This window comes from Armigeres subalbatus, chromosome 3, assembly GCF_024139115.2.
Source record: "Armigeres subalbatus isolate Guangzhou_Male chromosome 3, GZ_Asu_2, whole genome shotgun sequence".
NCBI classification, from domain to species: Eukaryota; Metazoa; Arthropoda; class Insecta; order Diptera; family Culicidae; genus Armigeres; species Armigeres subalbatus.
Window position 1 is genome coordinate 232,670,384 of NC_085141.1, and position 14,882 is coordinate 232,685,265.

General features: G+C 41.8%; 1 protein-coding gene across 10 annotated transcripts in view; it reads left to right on the plus strand.

Moving 5' to 3' along the window:
* Positions 1 to 14,882, plus strand: part of LOC134220844 (zinc finger protein 432) — a 111,709-nt gene that overhangs the window by 70,619 nt on the left and 26,208 nt on the right. For 9 of the 10 annotated variants that reach the window (XM_062699982.1, XM_062699981.1, XM_062699988.1 and 6 more), the window contains exon 3: positions 5,304 to 5,443. In XM_062699982.1, coding sequence (XP_062555966.1) covers positions 5,304 to 5,443 — 140 coding nt within the window. The remainder of the gene's footprint in view (positions 1 to 5,303; positions 5,444 to 14,882) is intronic. The other variant, XM_062699987.1, reaches the window with a different exon arrangement.

Sequence of the window (14,882 nt, forward strand, 5' to 3'; positions counted from 1 at the left end):
ACTTTGGATGGCTGACATGGTTTCTCAAATCTCAGTCAGCTTCATGACTAACATTCCAGTATTCCAAATTCAAATGATCAATAGCGGCACTGGCCACCTCATTTAAAAAGATGGAAGGAATACAAAAATCACAGGAAGCAATATTAGTTATCATCGTTATACCTGGGTTCACATTGATAAGTGATATGACCGTGCTATTTTTAAACAATGATTCTAACAAAAATTTTAGAATGTTTGTCCAGAAAACATAATGCTTTGACCGATGTGAAGCATCGCGCTTCTCTTCTAAAAAAAAAAAAACGCAATGTATTTCTCGTTCGGAAACCACTGCTCTATAGCATGGCGCCAAAAAACTTCTATAATGAATACTCATTTGATATAATCGCCGAGCTCATCTACCATTCTCACCCTTTCCTATACCTCAGGAAGCGTTGTGCCATGCAAACCCATACTCTACCACAGCGTTGCTGAACGGTGAACGATCACGTTCTGCACACTACATATTCCATTCGGAATATCTAATATCTTCACGCCTATGGTGCGGCATAACAAAAAGTATAAGCATGCAAGTCATGTGTATTGTTGCTGAGGCGCTGTGGTGTCCGTCGGAAAGGGGAAAATCACATCCACAGCGGTCTGAACCTATCTTCGATAGGCCGCCACCACCTTCACTTCGACAAAACTTCAGGCAATGTTTTGATCACAACAAAAACAGTGCTTCACCTTCACAAAAAGCGGCCGCTCTCCCCCTGCTTACCAAGCGTTGATTGGGGGTGTGGGACTGCGGCGTAATAATTTGGGAGTGAGAGTGGAAAGTATGTTTCTGTTTATGTACCACACCACCCTCTGGGTTGGTCGGTGGTGTTGGCGCAACCAGCACCATCAACATCAAACGACGACGCTTTGAAAGTTTGAATGGAATTGCCAATGTTGTGTTATGGTTTGAGCAGCAGCAGCAGCGGCGGCAATGGCATCTCCCAAACTCACACGTGTGAATAACGCCAGCACTAGAAGAGGACCTTTTGCGTCGTCCTGGCGTTGTTAGTGTGATAGATGCGGGAGACCACCACCACAGCATGCAAAGTGGTGTGCTTTTTGTTGGAAAGGCTCGGTTGTTGCGTTGGAAAATGCTCATCACCACCACCCACTGAACTGGCGGGCGCGATCAGGGAGGAGATGTGCTCAGCAACCGGGAGACGAGTTTGTTAGATGCGAACAGTTTGATAAAAAGCGATTTCACAAATGCATTCTGCTTCATCCACACACTGCCGCTTTATGTTGGAGGTTTTTGTGAAGTCAGCTCACAAGGGGGTGGGATTGGTGCGTTGCGGCGGCACGATACGGTGTGAAGTGCACATTACACATCGCCAGCCAGCCGGCGAACACCCAACATCTACGTGTGGAAACTGTGTGTTCTGTTCTGTGCCATGGGAATTTTATAATATTATACATTCAATTTAATGATGGGTTGTCGGATGAAACGTGCTGTGCCGCATACATTCAGGCGAAGTAGACATACAAATAGAAGCCTGCACTGAAGTATGAGTTTCCTGACCGAGGAGGGTTGGTTGGTTTTTTGTTCAGTTGGATCAACGTGCAATGACGATGCATTCCACAGTCTTCTCTTCAGTCGAGCGAAGCCAGTGCTCAGAACGATATAGGTCCCTGCCTCCGAATTATAGAGTAGGGGAAAATGGTAGAAGCCTGACTGACGCTGCCCTGCTGGGAAACGAGGTACTGCTTCGTATATGTAGCTGGATCCGGCAGGAAATTTGAGCGCCAATTTTGTTTGAACCGAATACATATAACCTTTGTCGGAATGTGACACAGTCTGAGAGGGAATCTTGTATTAAAACATTAGGAATTTTCCATGGAAAATTTGGAAATTGTCCATGATGAAATCAGTAAATTAAGTTTTGCAGCAAATAATTACAAAAATATATTATTTTATGAAAAATATAAATAAATATTTTCATAAATAAAAAAAAAAGAAAAGTAGGAAAATTTTGTATGCAAACGTTTTTTTCATGAAGGACAAGTTTTTAAAAATGTTTTTTTTTTGCAAACAATTTATTTTTCACTGAACTTTTGACACAAAAAAGTATGAGTATGCCTCGTAATTTCTGCAAAACTATTCCCTTCACTGTCATATTTTAAATATACAAAGATGGATTGATTTTTTATGGATAGTTAATTTTGCTGCCGTTTGAAAATGGTTCATTTCGATTGTGTCTGGTAGTGCCTTTTCAGACAAAGTGTACATTGTTTGGTTCATTAACGTTTCTACCAAATTCCCAGTAATTCAATGATTTCTCCATTGTGACATTTTTCTTGCTTACATTCGAGTTCTTTCAGCTAACGAACGTAATTTACAGAGAAAACAATATTGTTTTCGTTTGCAACTCAGTCCACTCTTCTCGGTTGAAAACTGTGCTATGCTGCTATTGCGCCCAGTAACTTTCCAGTGATAAATTGCATCCATCATTCTGAACCTGAGCCCGGCAATAAATAAGTTAGTTCTCCTCGAAGGGGAGAGGTTTTTTTTATGTCGTTCGTCGTTGGTCGGTGGGATAGCGTATTATGGAAATTAATACTTGTCAGATAAAAGGAGACTGCTGACCCGACCGTCATGATATTTTTTTTTTCTGACGACGACAGGCTTCGATGAAATTCTATGAATAAGTTATTATTGCTCCTATTGCTATACCTTATTACGTGCTAATGGTCGAATTCTAACATCATTTTTTTTGAAAACATTGACCTAAACTTTTGTCTGCCACTGCCAGATATCATTCTAAATGACAGTCGATTTTTTTATTTTGGTTTATTATTTATATCTAAATTGTAAATTTACTACTAGTAAAAAGTACAAATTGTAATTCAATTGCAAGTTGCATTACCAACACGTAATAAACACTTGCGCAATTCTTTCTTGTGCTTGTTTTCTTTCATTATGGTACTCTACAACGACTAATAGGCAATGTTTGTAAACAACAGGTTCAAAAAACTGTTGTTGACTTGATCCGTTGGATGTTTGGGTAACCGTGTAGTCTCTTCACAGCCCACCAGCATTGTCTATTAGATCTCCACTAATGACACTCAAACACCGGTGATGAAGATGACGGAGAAGGTCCGCCGCCGTAGGAAAAGCACGTGCTTTTTCCAACACATGAGCCGACTGAGGAATGCCCGTAACAAGTGAAGCACACTTGAGTTTCTATTTTGCAATCGGTGAGAGATGGGTCTGCAAACACACATGTTTCGTACCGAAACCGTTTTGCACCTTTTTCTGTTTCGGTGGTGATTGTGCTTCGTACGGCAGCTTAAAGCTGTATCGCAAGCCGGCTGCTACGTAGGCATGGTCGAATTTACTATTATTCAAAGTGTTTTCAATATCCAAATTATAATGCAATTCCTCTCGTTGTGGAATTGAAAGCAGCCCTCACTGCTACCAGCAGCGCAGCGGCAGGTTGTGAATAAACTCGTAGTCGTGATGTTTGAGGGACTGTTGCTTTTGCTAGCGCTGCTGTTGGTGGTGTTGTTGTAGCTTCAAGATGCCTTTGATGTTGATGATGGTGGATGGACTCCCTTTTTACGCTACTACACAGAGCGTTGGGTGGCGGATGTTGGTGTTCCACCAGTACCTACGCTACGCATATACACACCAACGGAGACACATAGAGCGGCGCGCTGCGTTTTCCATTCGATGGCAGCCGTTGTTAGCGTGGTATGTCTCTGGGTTGGACTGGGATCGGGCGCGAGGAAGAATATCCTACAACACACAAGCCTACTGTGATGCAGCCAATAGCCCAGTGACCGAGATCTCTGTTCTCTTCTATCACGGTGAGTGTGTCGCACATAGACGAAAAGCACACAGGGATAAGGCTCGGCCGAAAGCAAACATCGATAATGGTGTAAACAAAAACCAGCTGATTTTGACACTCTGTCGTGTTTCATCCTTCTTCAGCGTGTGAGCCATACAAACTCACTAACGATCGATCGGTCCTCGGTGAAAGCAATACCAACTACTCGCTGCATTCCTGTGTTGTGTTTCATATTTTCTCTGTGTACGTTATAAATAATTTAGCTTTAATTTCAATAGAGTAACTTTTGAACAGTTTTCTGGTCTCACATATTGTCCTATGTATGTGTGTTTGTGTACTCGGTCATTGTCAGACACGGTGATGAATCCTTGTATGTTTGGGTCTTTCCTTGGTGATTACGCCCCACTTATTATCCTTTCACTTTCATCCCTAATTATGAAGCAAACATATCGACGGTCATTCGGATGCGGTTTATTGTTTCGATTTGCTTTACAAAATTTTGTAATTTGTAAACATGTATAATGGTAAATTCGTATTAACGATAACTCATCAGTAAGATGCGCAGCTACAAAGCAAATCATACTGTGAACGAATTTCGATCCAATTAGAATATATTCTCGGTTCCATTCTAAGACATTGGCTTATGAACCTCACAGTCATTTATAGTGGAAACGCATAATTAATTCTAAGCAGTAAAGTGACAATGTCTCAGTGGTGGAACGGAATGTCAGTAATCGAAGATTCACAAAAATGTCTTCTAGACATGACAAAAATATTATTTTGAAATATTTCATTCATATGTTTACTAGCATTCAAACTCGAAAAATAAACTCATTACCATGAAAATTCTCATTCAATAAAATGAACCACTATTGCAGTTGTATATAAAAGCCAAACTGCAAACATTTCAAATCATGTTTGTAACATTTTTATTTAACACACTTTTAGCATTGGCATGTGCCTAGCCTATAAAGTTATTCATATTCGAAAAACATCTTCACCATGCGTAGCGTTTTATTCATACTCATTAATTATACATGTTATATTACTCTGTTCAACAAAATTGGTGAAGATCCGATTGGAATTTAGCGTTTTATTTATCTCACGTACAAACATAAAATAAAACAGCACCGAACACCATAAAGTCAATTAAATCTTTTTTTATATCTTTCACTTGTAGCCTCATCCAGCTCAAATCTGATTTATCACATGTTTGCTTCTTTTCTCTCTCTTTCTTTTTCATATTGTGTTCTGTTGTTGCGTCGTGCGATGCCTGTTTTTGCGCCAAAAACAATTCCCCCCCAAAAATACAACCCCACGTCATTCTACAAAATCACATCATCATCGAATCACAAATCAAAAAAAAAAAAACAATCCAAATTGCAACAACACCCACCACCATCGTTACCCCCCTCCACACAAACACACACCAACCAACCCATCCGTGTTCCGTGTTGTGGCCGGTTTGTCCTGATACAGATGCCATACTTGCAGCTACCGGACGGGGCTAGCATTATCGTGCAGAAGGATGCCAAGGGGACGATCACACACGCCAACAAGGGCCTCCGGCGGATGATCGTCGTGAACGATCCGTCCGCGATCCAGCAGGGCACGCAGCGGTAAGTTAAAATTAGCATTTCATTATTCTTTGATAAATTAAATTTGGTTTAAAATATACCATCCGATGGTTGATCACATATTAGTACGAGATGTCATTAAAAAAAACCAGAATAATCCACCTAGCGGTGATGGTGATTTTCTCGTGTATTATAAAACAAGAAAACACATAAGAGTAACAAAAAAAGCACATAAGAGAGGTCAAAATTGCAGTTTAGGGAGATGGATTCAGTTATTTCCATCAATTCACATTTATTTGCGTTCATCAGAATGCATTGCAGCAGTTTTTAAAAACATTTTTTTTCGATTTTGATTTTTTTTTTTCTTCAAATAACTCCGGAACGCAATGGCCGATTGGGCCAATTTTCAAAAGCGAAAATTTAGGAAAGATTTCACGGCGAATGCAACCTGCAAGCAAATCGGATGAGGCTAAGTACAAAAAGTGTGCCAATCCGAAGATGGCCAGTTTGATTCTCGGTCACGTGCGAACGCAGGCCTGGTAGCGGGTAACTTTTTAGTGACTTGGTCACTTTTTTCGGGCAAGTCACTAAAAAGTATCTTTTTTCGACCTCAAGTCACTTTTTCTCGCAAAAAGTCAATATTTTCAACTATTTTGAAACTATTGACTATTTTTGAATGAAGCTTCATGTATAAGTCGGATGATGCTTTGTTCACGCCGGAAATGAAATTACGGATCTTGGAAAAAACGCTCTGAAACTTCGCCAGCCATTTTACTCGCTGCTCTTATGGTGATTATACGATGAAGCCAGAAATCGGCCATTTTGTAAACCACGTGGTTTTCCAATATTTTTTTGAAGCGCACGAGATGAAAGAACCGTAACGCGTATGGGGCTGAAATAACGGTAGATCGTTTGCTTAGTTATACTGAACAATCATAATTTGAATTTCGGCACTGTACGAAAACTATTACGCCAGATTTGGGCTTTTGGAAATGTATGTAGATAAACATGTGGTGAATTTGAAATTCACCTCGGGCTTCATTCTATAATCACCTTATTGGCATTTCACCAGTAGCTAATTGACCTTTACCGTAAAAAAAATTAATTTGCTCTATCGATTCTTTATTTTATTTAAAGTCAACTTTCCCAAAGAACCCATATTTTTTACGCCTCTAAGTACTTTTTAAAATTGAAACAAATATTTAAAAAGTGCTGTTTTTCAAGATTGGGCTAACATTCGCCCGATTTTCTGCTTTCACACGTGCAGCATTTTTTCAATTTGTTTTGGATTTTAAAAATAGTTAGAGGCTTGAGAAAGAGTTGAAGAGAGATAAAGTTGACCTTAAATAAGTCAAAGTATCGTTTGAGACAATAAAACAAGATGCAATTTTTGACGGGAAATGTAGAAATTATGCAAAAGGGATAAAGTCTCCCCAATTTTGAAGCTGGCATGCGCTGAGATACATTGAAAATGAGAAAAGTGGATCATGTCTGTCCAGTCTCTCCTATCAATTGCACTATTGGCGGTTCAGATTAATATTTTCAATTTTAGATATTCTTACTGGTGCTTCAGGGGAACCAATAGTTGATGTAAGGCTTGTTATGTAGTGCATACCTAAAACAAACATGCTTATCAGTTTTTTTTATAACCAAAAATTGTTTTATCACAAACCTCGTGCATATCACAGGGACGTAACTGAATTAATTCATTGCTCTTCCTCGATATATTCTTTTTATCATTGTAGCGAATTGCGGTAGTTTGCCGAAAATTTAATGGTTTAGTGTGATAAAGGATGATTGTACCTTGCCCAAGAGGCAAGAATCACGGTTGTAACTGTTAAGTTATTAACGAAGCTATGATTCTCAGCATGTGATATTTTGGTAAAATAAAAATATTTATTTTCAAATCGAAATACTCACAATTGCATCTACGATTGTACTGCAATCGAATTGAACGGCGATACTTTAAATATGTTAGGGATCCCCAAAGTAATTTTGCTGTAAGAACATGAGAAAATAAAAGCCGTTCTTCCCTCTTAACATCCACTTCGAACAATATTTTGGAATTTTTCAAAATGTATTGTGATGATAATTTCGAATAGCATAAATGTAAAAACTTCCAATCGTGATTCTTTTTAGATTTTGTAAAACGAGCCCGACGGTTCTGCATTATAAGCAGGAGGTCGAGCGTTCAATCCCAGGTTCGGTGTAACTGAATTTTCATAATTTTTGTTTCGTTTTCTACCAAAACGATCCATACTGATGTTCCTTCCGCACTAAAAATTCAAACAACTTCCTAAACCTATCCAGTGATCGTAATTTTCACTCATTCTCACGAAAAGATTTTTTCCTAGAAAACATTTTTTGGGGAAGAAAAACAGGTGTTATGAGTGATAGATAACCATGTTTCGCTCACTTCCAATGGCGCAAACGTTTGATTTGCTCGCAGGACTACTCATAGTTTTGAGCAGTCCTGCTTTTGACTGATATTTAGTAAAATTTCCTTGGGATTATGTTCGTTATAAGAGAGTGAGTGGTTTCCTGTACATATTCAGCCCTGGTTGATGGTTTCCTCCACAAATTACGGAAAAAAAATCACCCTCGACCCAAAAACGCTTAATTTCGTTTTATCGAAATTGCAACTGAAACTATGAAAGTCACTATTTGGTCACTTTTTCTGCAACTGGAAGTCACTATTTGGTCCCTTTTTTCGTCAGCTTTGGTCACTAAAGTCACTAAAAAAATTACCAACGTAAAAATGGTTTTGATAGTAAAGCAATTTTTCCAAGCGAAAAATATGTTTTAAGCGGTTTATAAACAATATCAAAAATATAAAAAATAAATAACAAATTTTGTTGCCTAAATCGGATGGCTTTGTTGCCAAAATCGAATGTTGACAAAACCGAATGCTCTGTAGGTATTTTGTATCTGTACTTTTTCCCAGTTTCTAACTTTGACATAGCTAGCCCCAATCTCTATCGAAGAGATTGCCTGTCCATCTATTTTCTCTCTTTTGAGCTGGTCTCAAACGTCTTACCACTCTTCTACACGGGTGAATCGATTTGGATTTCAAGCCAAGTATTTATTTTTCATTACTTATATTTTTGATAGGCTCATGCGTTCAGGTTTGGCTCAACGGAGCCGAAATATTTTTTTTCGCATTTTTTTCGTCATGTTGATGAAAATCGATTTCGTACGTGCGTAAACGCGAATGCAATTCTGGAAAGAACATCTAATGGAGTTTCTGTACTGTTTCAAATTATTGTTTGTTATACAATAGTACCGAAAAATGGATGAAGACATTTGTTATGTCATTCATTCCGCGAATCAGTCAAAGAAAAACAAAAAAAAAACAAATTGCTAAATTTGAAACAATTTTCTAAGTTTTTCCATCTCTTTTATGAAAATTGTTAAGTTTTTTTGTGGAATGTTTTTTCACCTGTCATCAAACGAGTTTAGTACTATTCCATTTTAATTCCACTCTGTTTTAACAGATACGTATTTCGATCTCATCTGTGAGGTCGTCTTCAGTATCTCGTAACGGGTGGCAACTAAAAAATTGGAATGACGTTAATACTTTTCTATCAGAATAATAGTGCTTTAAGTGATGAACTTCTAACACTGAAAAAATCACTCTAATAAAGAATTAAAAAGTAATAATCTTCTCTAATCCATATACATAAAAATAAATTTCTGTCTGTCTGAACCTTATAGACTCCGAAACTACGGAATCGATCGGCGTGAAGATTTGTATGCAGAGGTTTTTGGGACCGGAGAAGGTTCTTAAGATGGTTAGTAACCCCTCCCTCCTTTGGAAAGGGGGGCTCCCATACAAATGAAACAAATTTCTGCATAACTCGAGAATTAATCAAGAAAACGAAATCAAATCTGTCATGTGGAGATTTTGGAAGGGAAGATATGTTTCTATGATAGTTTGAAACCCCTCCCCTTCTGGAAAGGGGGGCTCCCATACAAATTGAACAGAAATTTCGACATAACTCGATCGATTTCAGGCGAAACGAAGTTCGTCGGGTCTGCTAGTATTAATAATAATAGTGCTTTCACAGAAATATGACTTTATGTGAATGAATGCTTAGAATTGTCGCACACACACTTTCACTCCAACATTGCTTACAAAATGCCGTCGAAGAAGGAAGTATTGATTTTTTTTCAAGCGAACAAAGATCATGGAAAATTACACGGTCGAATATTTTAAGCGTGAAAATGTTTAGAAAATTGTCATACCATTATTTGGTCCACTCAGCTCCATTGTATACAAAAGTGATTGTAAGGCCAAAGACACGAAGCAACTCATAAGCAGGTTCAGAAGTAGGATTCCGAAAATTGATGAGGCAGATCCGTACAGCGGCCATATCATACCAGCAAGTCTAAGCTGCGCCGCACGGCGAACCACGGACCATATGCTAATATTCATTAGTCTATGTTTAAAGACTAAGGACAACTCTTTGTTAATATCAGATTGAACTGTTCTTCTTTGTAGTTTTTTCCCGAACCATTATTTTCATTCCAATTTTTTAGTTGCCACCCGTTACTTGAATTTATTTGAAGAAAATAGTCGCAGCTTGCACCATGTATACTACTGCCTTATCCAACATTTCTGTTTAAATAGAGTAAGGCAGGCGTCCTTATGTGAAAAATCTATGTATACCTACCCATTAACAAATGTGCCTTCCTGTGATTTTTATGGATTTTACGGGCTCTTAATTTAATAACAAAAATTACCTACTAACGTGGTTTCCTTTTTTCTAACTGGCTGTAAGGACGTGGCCGGCGCCTTTATTGATCTTTGTATTTATTGAGTTACTGAAACAGTAAGAATAATTGACTGATCCCAGTCAGCCGTTTAGTTGTTTCTTGTTTCATTGTGCAATTCCACTGATTCTCAACCATAAATATGTACAGTCAGTCAAAGCTGAGCTAAGCCAATTTACCATTTCGGCAGTATGTCGCTTTCATTCAAACGACATGCTGCGAAATGGTGAGTTGACATCCGGGAAGGGGCGCCTAACATAGCTCTGGTCCTCACAAGTTCCAATACTCACGCTTCCACGGGTCTTCCGATGACAATTGACCGCCAGCTAAGGGTTGCGTACTTAGCTGGTAGTGCAGCCTGGGCACTGTTGTCCTTCTGACATCAGCTAGAGTGAGACGGTGCGTCCTGTGGGGTCTGCCTAGGATGTGGTGGGGTTCGACAGTGGGCTCTGTTGAACTTCTATAAAAAGCTTCATGTGTCCCCAAGCAGGCCCTATCAAAGCGACCGTGTGCCGCTCAAAGCGCACTAGCCTAGTCCTGGTGTTGGGTGGGACTTTAAACAAATTTGACCCGACTGATCGAGCGTCTGTTCACTAAGGAGGTGCGGCTCCAACAGCGTCTGTTCTGGCATCCAGCGGCTGAGTATGAAATGCTATTCCCCGGAAGCTATACCTAAGATGGCAGCCCCATCCCGTTGGATAGGGAACCTTGGGCCAACAACCTACTGTTCCCGAAACATCAATTTGTTCGAGAATCCGACAATGAAAGAATACGGACTGATTTTACGGCGACGACTCTTAGTGCGAAACAACGGACACGAATAGGAACATGGAACGTTTTAACCCTAGCCCAGCAGGGTAAATTGGCACAACTTACCAATGAGGCACGCCGGATGAAGCTTGATATCCTGGGACTGAGTGAAGTCCGTTGGCCAAACTTTGTAGAACACAGAACGCCGTCGGGACAAGTTCTGCTATACTCTGGTTTACGAGGTGAACACGCTCCCCGGCATCGCGGAGTTGGCTTCCTACTAAGCGCTCAGGCACACTCTGCGCTTATGAAGTGGGAACCTATAAGTGAAAGGATAATCGTTGCCAGATTTAGAACACGGGTCCGAAACCTTACTATAATCCAATGTTATGCGCCAACCGATGCTGCCGATCTGTAAGACAAAGAGAACTTCTACAGTCAACTCAATGCCGTCGTAGATAGAATTCCGAAGGGTGATATCAAGATCTGTTTGGGCGACTTCAATGCGAAGATCGGATCCGACAACTCGAACCATGAGCGCATTATGGGACGGTAATAACGACATGGTGATCGTGGAATCGCTCTTTCCTCATCGACCGGTTCACAAGGTCACGTGGGTCTCCCGTGACGGCTTTACAGAAAATCAAATCGACCACATCTGCATCAGCCGAAAATGGAAACGGAGCCTTCTTGATACGCCTGCGCATTGCGCGGATTCGTGGGCAGGAGGAAAGAGTTGGACGACGATTCAACACACGCCGACTGGAAGATGCCACGGTGAAACGGTCCTTCGTTGAAGAACTGGAGACGCGTGCTGCAGATGTTCCGAAAGGTGGCAGCGTGGAAGACCAATGGACCGCCATCAAGAATGCCTTCATCGCCACCAGCGAGAACAATCTGGGCGAACTACGCACCCAGAGAAAACAATGGATCACCGATGAGACCTAGAGGAAGATAGAGGAGCGAAGAGAAGCCAAAGCCGCGATAGAGCGATCGAAAACCAGAGGAGCCAAAGTCTTAGCCCGTCAACGATACGCGGCTCTTGAGAAGGAAGTAAAACGCTCATGTCGACGGGACAAGCGAGCGTGGGCAGACTCTCTGGCCGACGAAGGATAGAGAGCCGCCGCAACCGGGGACATTCGCCTCCTCTACGATATCACGAGGCTTAAGCGGGGCGAAGATGAATGCAACGATGCCTGTGAAAGACGCGAATGATCAGTTATTGACCGACCCAACTGACCAGCTGAAACGCTGGTTTGAGCACTTCGAACAACTTTTTCAAGTGCCAGCCAGGCCATCACCACCTCGGCATGATCTGCCTAGGATCCAACGTATAACACGCGTCAATACCGAAGCTCCATCACTGCTAGAGATGACAACAGCCATCCAAAGCATGAAATCGAATAAAGCCCCAGGGGTCGACCGCATATCAGCCGAGATGCTCAAAGCTGACCCCATGACATCCGCTCAACTACTGCATCGTTTATTTCGTAATATCTGGGACACCGCAACTTTCCCGGTCGACTGGATGCAAGGTATCTTAGTGAAGGTACCCAAAAAGGGTGACCTGACTGTATGCGATAACTGGCGAGGCATTATGTTGCTGTGTACCGTTCTCAAAGTTCTGTGCAAAATTATCCTAGCCCGCTGATTCAGGAGAAGATCGATGCGACTCTCCGGCGGCAGCAAGCCGGATTCCGTGCCGGAAGATCCTGTGTGGACCATATTGTCACGCTCCGCATAATTCTGGAGCAGGTCAACGAGTTCCAAGAGTCCCTTTACTAGGTATTCATTGAGTACGAAAAAGCTTTCGACCGTCTCAATCACGAGAATATGTGGGGCACCCTGAGACGCAAGGGGGTTCCTGAGAAAATCATCGGCCTCATCGAAGCACAGTACGAGGCCTTTTCGTGTAGAGTGCTGCACAATGGGGTCCTGTCTGACCCTATCCGGGTCGTAGCTGGTGTGAGGCAAGGATGTATTCTATCACCGTTACTGTTCCTTATCGTAATCGATGAGATTCTGGTAGATGCGATTGACCGTGAACCAAACCGCGGGCTGTTATGGCAGCCTATAACCATGGAGCACCTAAACGACTTCGAATTGGCTGATGAGTGATGACGTTGCACTCCTCGCGCAACGGCACTCTGATATGCAGAGTAAGCTCAACGACCTTTCCGAGCGCTCCTCCTCGGCAGGTTTAGTCATCAACGTCAACAAAACCAAATCGTTGGATGTAAACACGGTGACCCCTTCCAGTTTCACAGTAGCCGGGCAACCAGTGGAGAATGTTGAAAGCTTCCAATATCTTGGTAGTCAAATGGCGTCAGACGGCGGTACCAAGATCGACATAGGCGCACGGATCAAGAAAGCAAGGGCTGCCTTTGCGTGTTGAGGAAATATCTGGAAAAACAGGCAGATAAGTGAACGCACCAAAATACGAATTTTCAACTCTAACGTAAAATCTGTGCTGTTATACGCTAGCGAAACATGGTGTGTATCAGTGGAGAACACTCAACGGCTGCAGGTGTTCATTAACAGATGCCTGCGGTATATAATTCGGGCCTGGTGGCCTCACAACTGGATCTCAAACAACGAGCTCCATCGTCGTTGTCACCAGAGGCCGATAGCAACAGAAATTCGGGATCGGAAGTGGGGCTGGGTCGGCCACACTCTACGTAGGGGCGGAAACGAAATCTGTAATCAAGCATTAGACTGGAACCCAGCGGGACATCGCAGCAGAGGCAGACCCAGAGGCTCATGGCGGCGAAGCCTCAACAAAGAAATAAAAGAAGTCGACCGAAATCTAACCTGGCAACAGGTTAAAGCGATAGCCGGGCAACGCTCAGGATGGAGATCTTTCAAGTCGGCCCTTTGCACCACCAGAGGTGTACAGGATCCATAAGTAAAGTAAAAAATTCAAACGACATTGTTGACCTAATAACCGTCCCGGCCAAATGAAATTCAGCTGGATGACCAAGTGACATTCGAACAAATGGCTTTCCTTCGACGACTAACTTTCGGGCGAACGATGGGAAAAGGTCCGTTTGGCCGAAAGTCACTCGACCGCAAATCATATAGCCGACTAAACCATTAGGCCGAAAATGTTATTTGACTGAATAGGGAATGTGGTCGAAATGGTTGTTTTGGCTGAACTGGTCCTTCGGACAAAAAATGCGTATGGCTGAATATGTCATTTGGCCTAAATGGTCGTTTTGCAAAAAGGGCCATCTTAACCGTTCATAAAATGAAATTTTCGGCCAAATGGTCTCTTCTGCCACACGACCATTTTGGACAAAATGCATTTTCGGCCAAATTACCAGTTCGGCGGTATGTCGCTTTCGGTCAAATGACATGTTCGTCCAAACGATCATTACGTGTTGTTCGGCCAAATGGCTTTCCGCCGAATGACTTTCGGCCAAACGACTCTTCTTATGCAGATTTTCTATGTGGGCGGGCGGGAGATTTTCTGAAAAGGGCGGTTTGGGTTCCACAAGTCCGTTGAAGCAACAACTCGATGGCCGGCGGACTGTTAACACCGGCTGGACCGGATCGCTCCTCTTCGGGTGGACTGTTCGGCTGGGAGTATGTTTGAAGGAAAAGACTAGCCGCTTTCTTCCTCTTAAACTTTTTCTTATTATTCTTGAATTACACAACATAACTCACAGGACACCCGTGGCGTGTGCCACTTTTATAATTAAATTTGTTGCGTTGGCACCGACACGGTTGGCACCTAAGCTCTGCCTCGTAATCGTCATTATGATGCTCGGCTCAGAAAATGGGGCGTTGCTTGCATCGCCGTCAGATTCGGCAATAAAACTAATGGGTGCTTTGCAACAATTGTGTTTCAGCGCGAACACATGGTATTCGAATAACCTTTCAATGATCCTATGGTATATTGGAAGGCAGTCTTTTGAATTGCGGATCGATCATATTGCATTTCCGGATTGCTGTATTG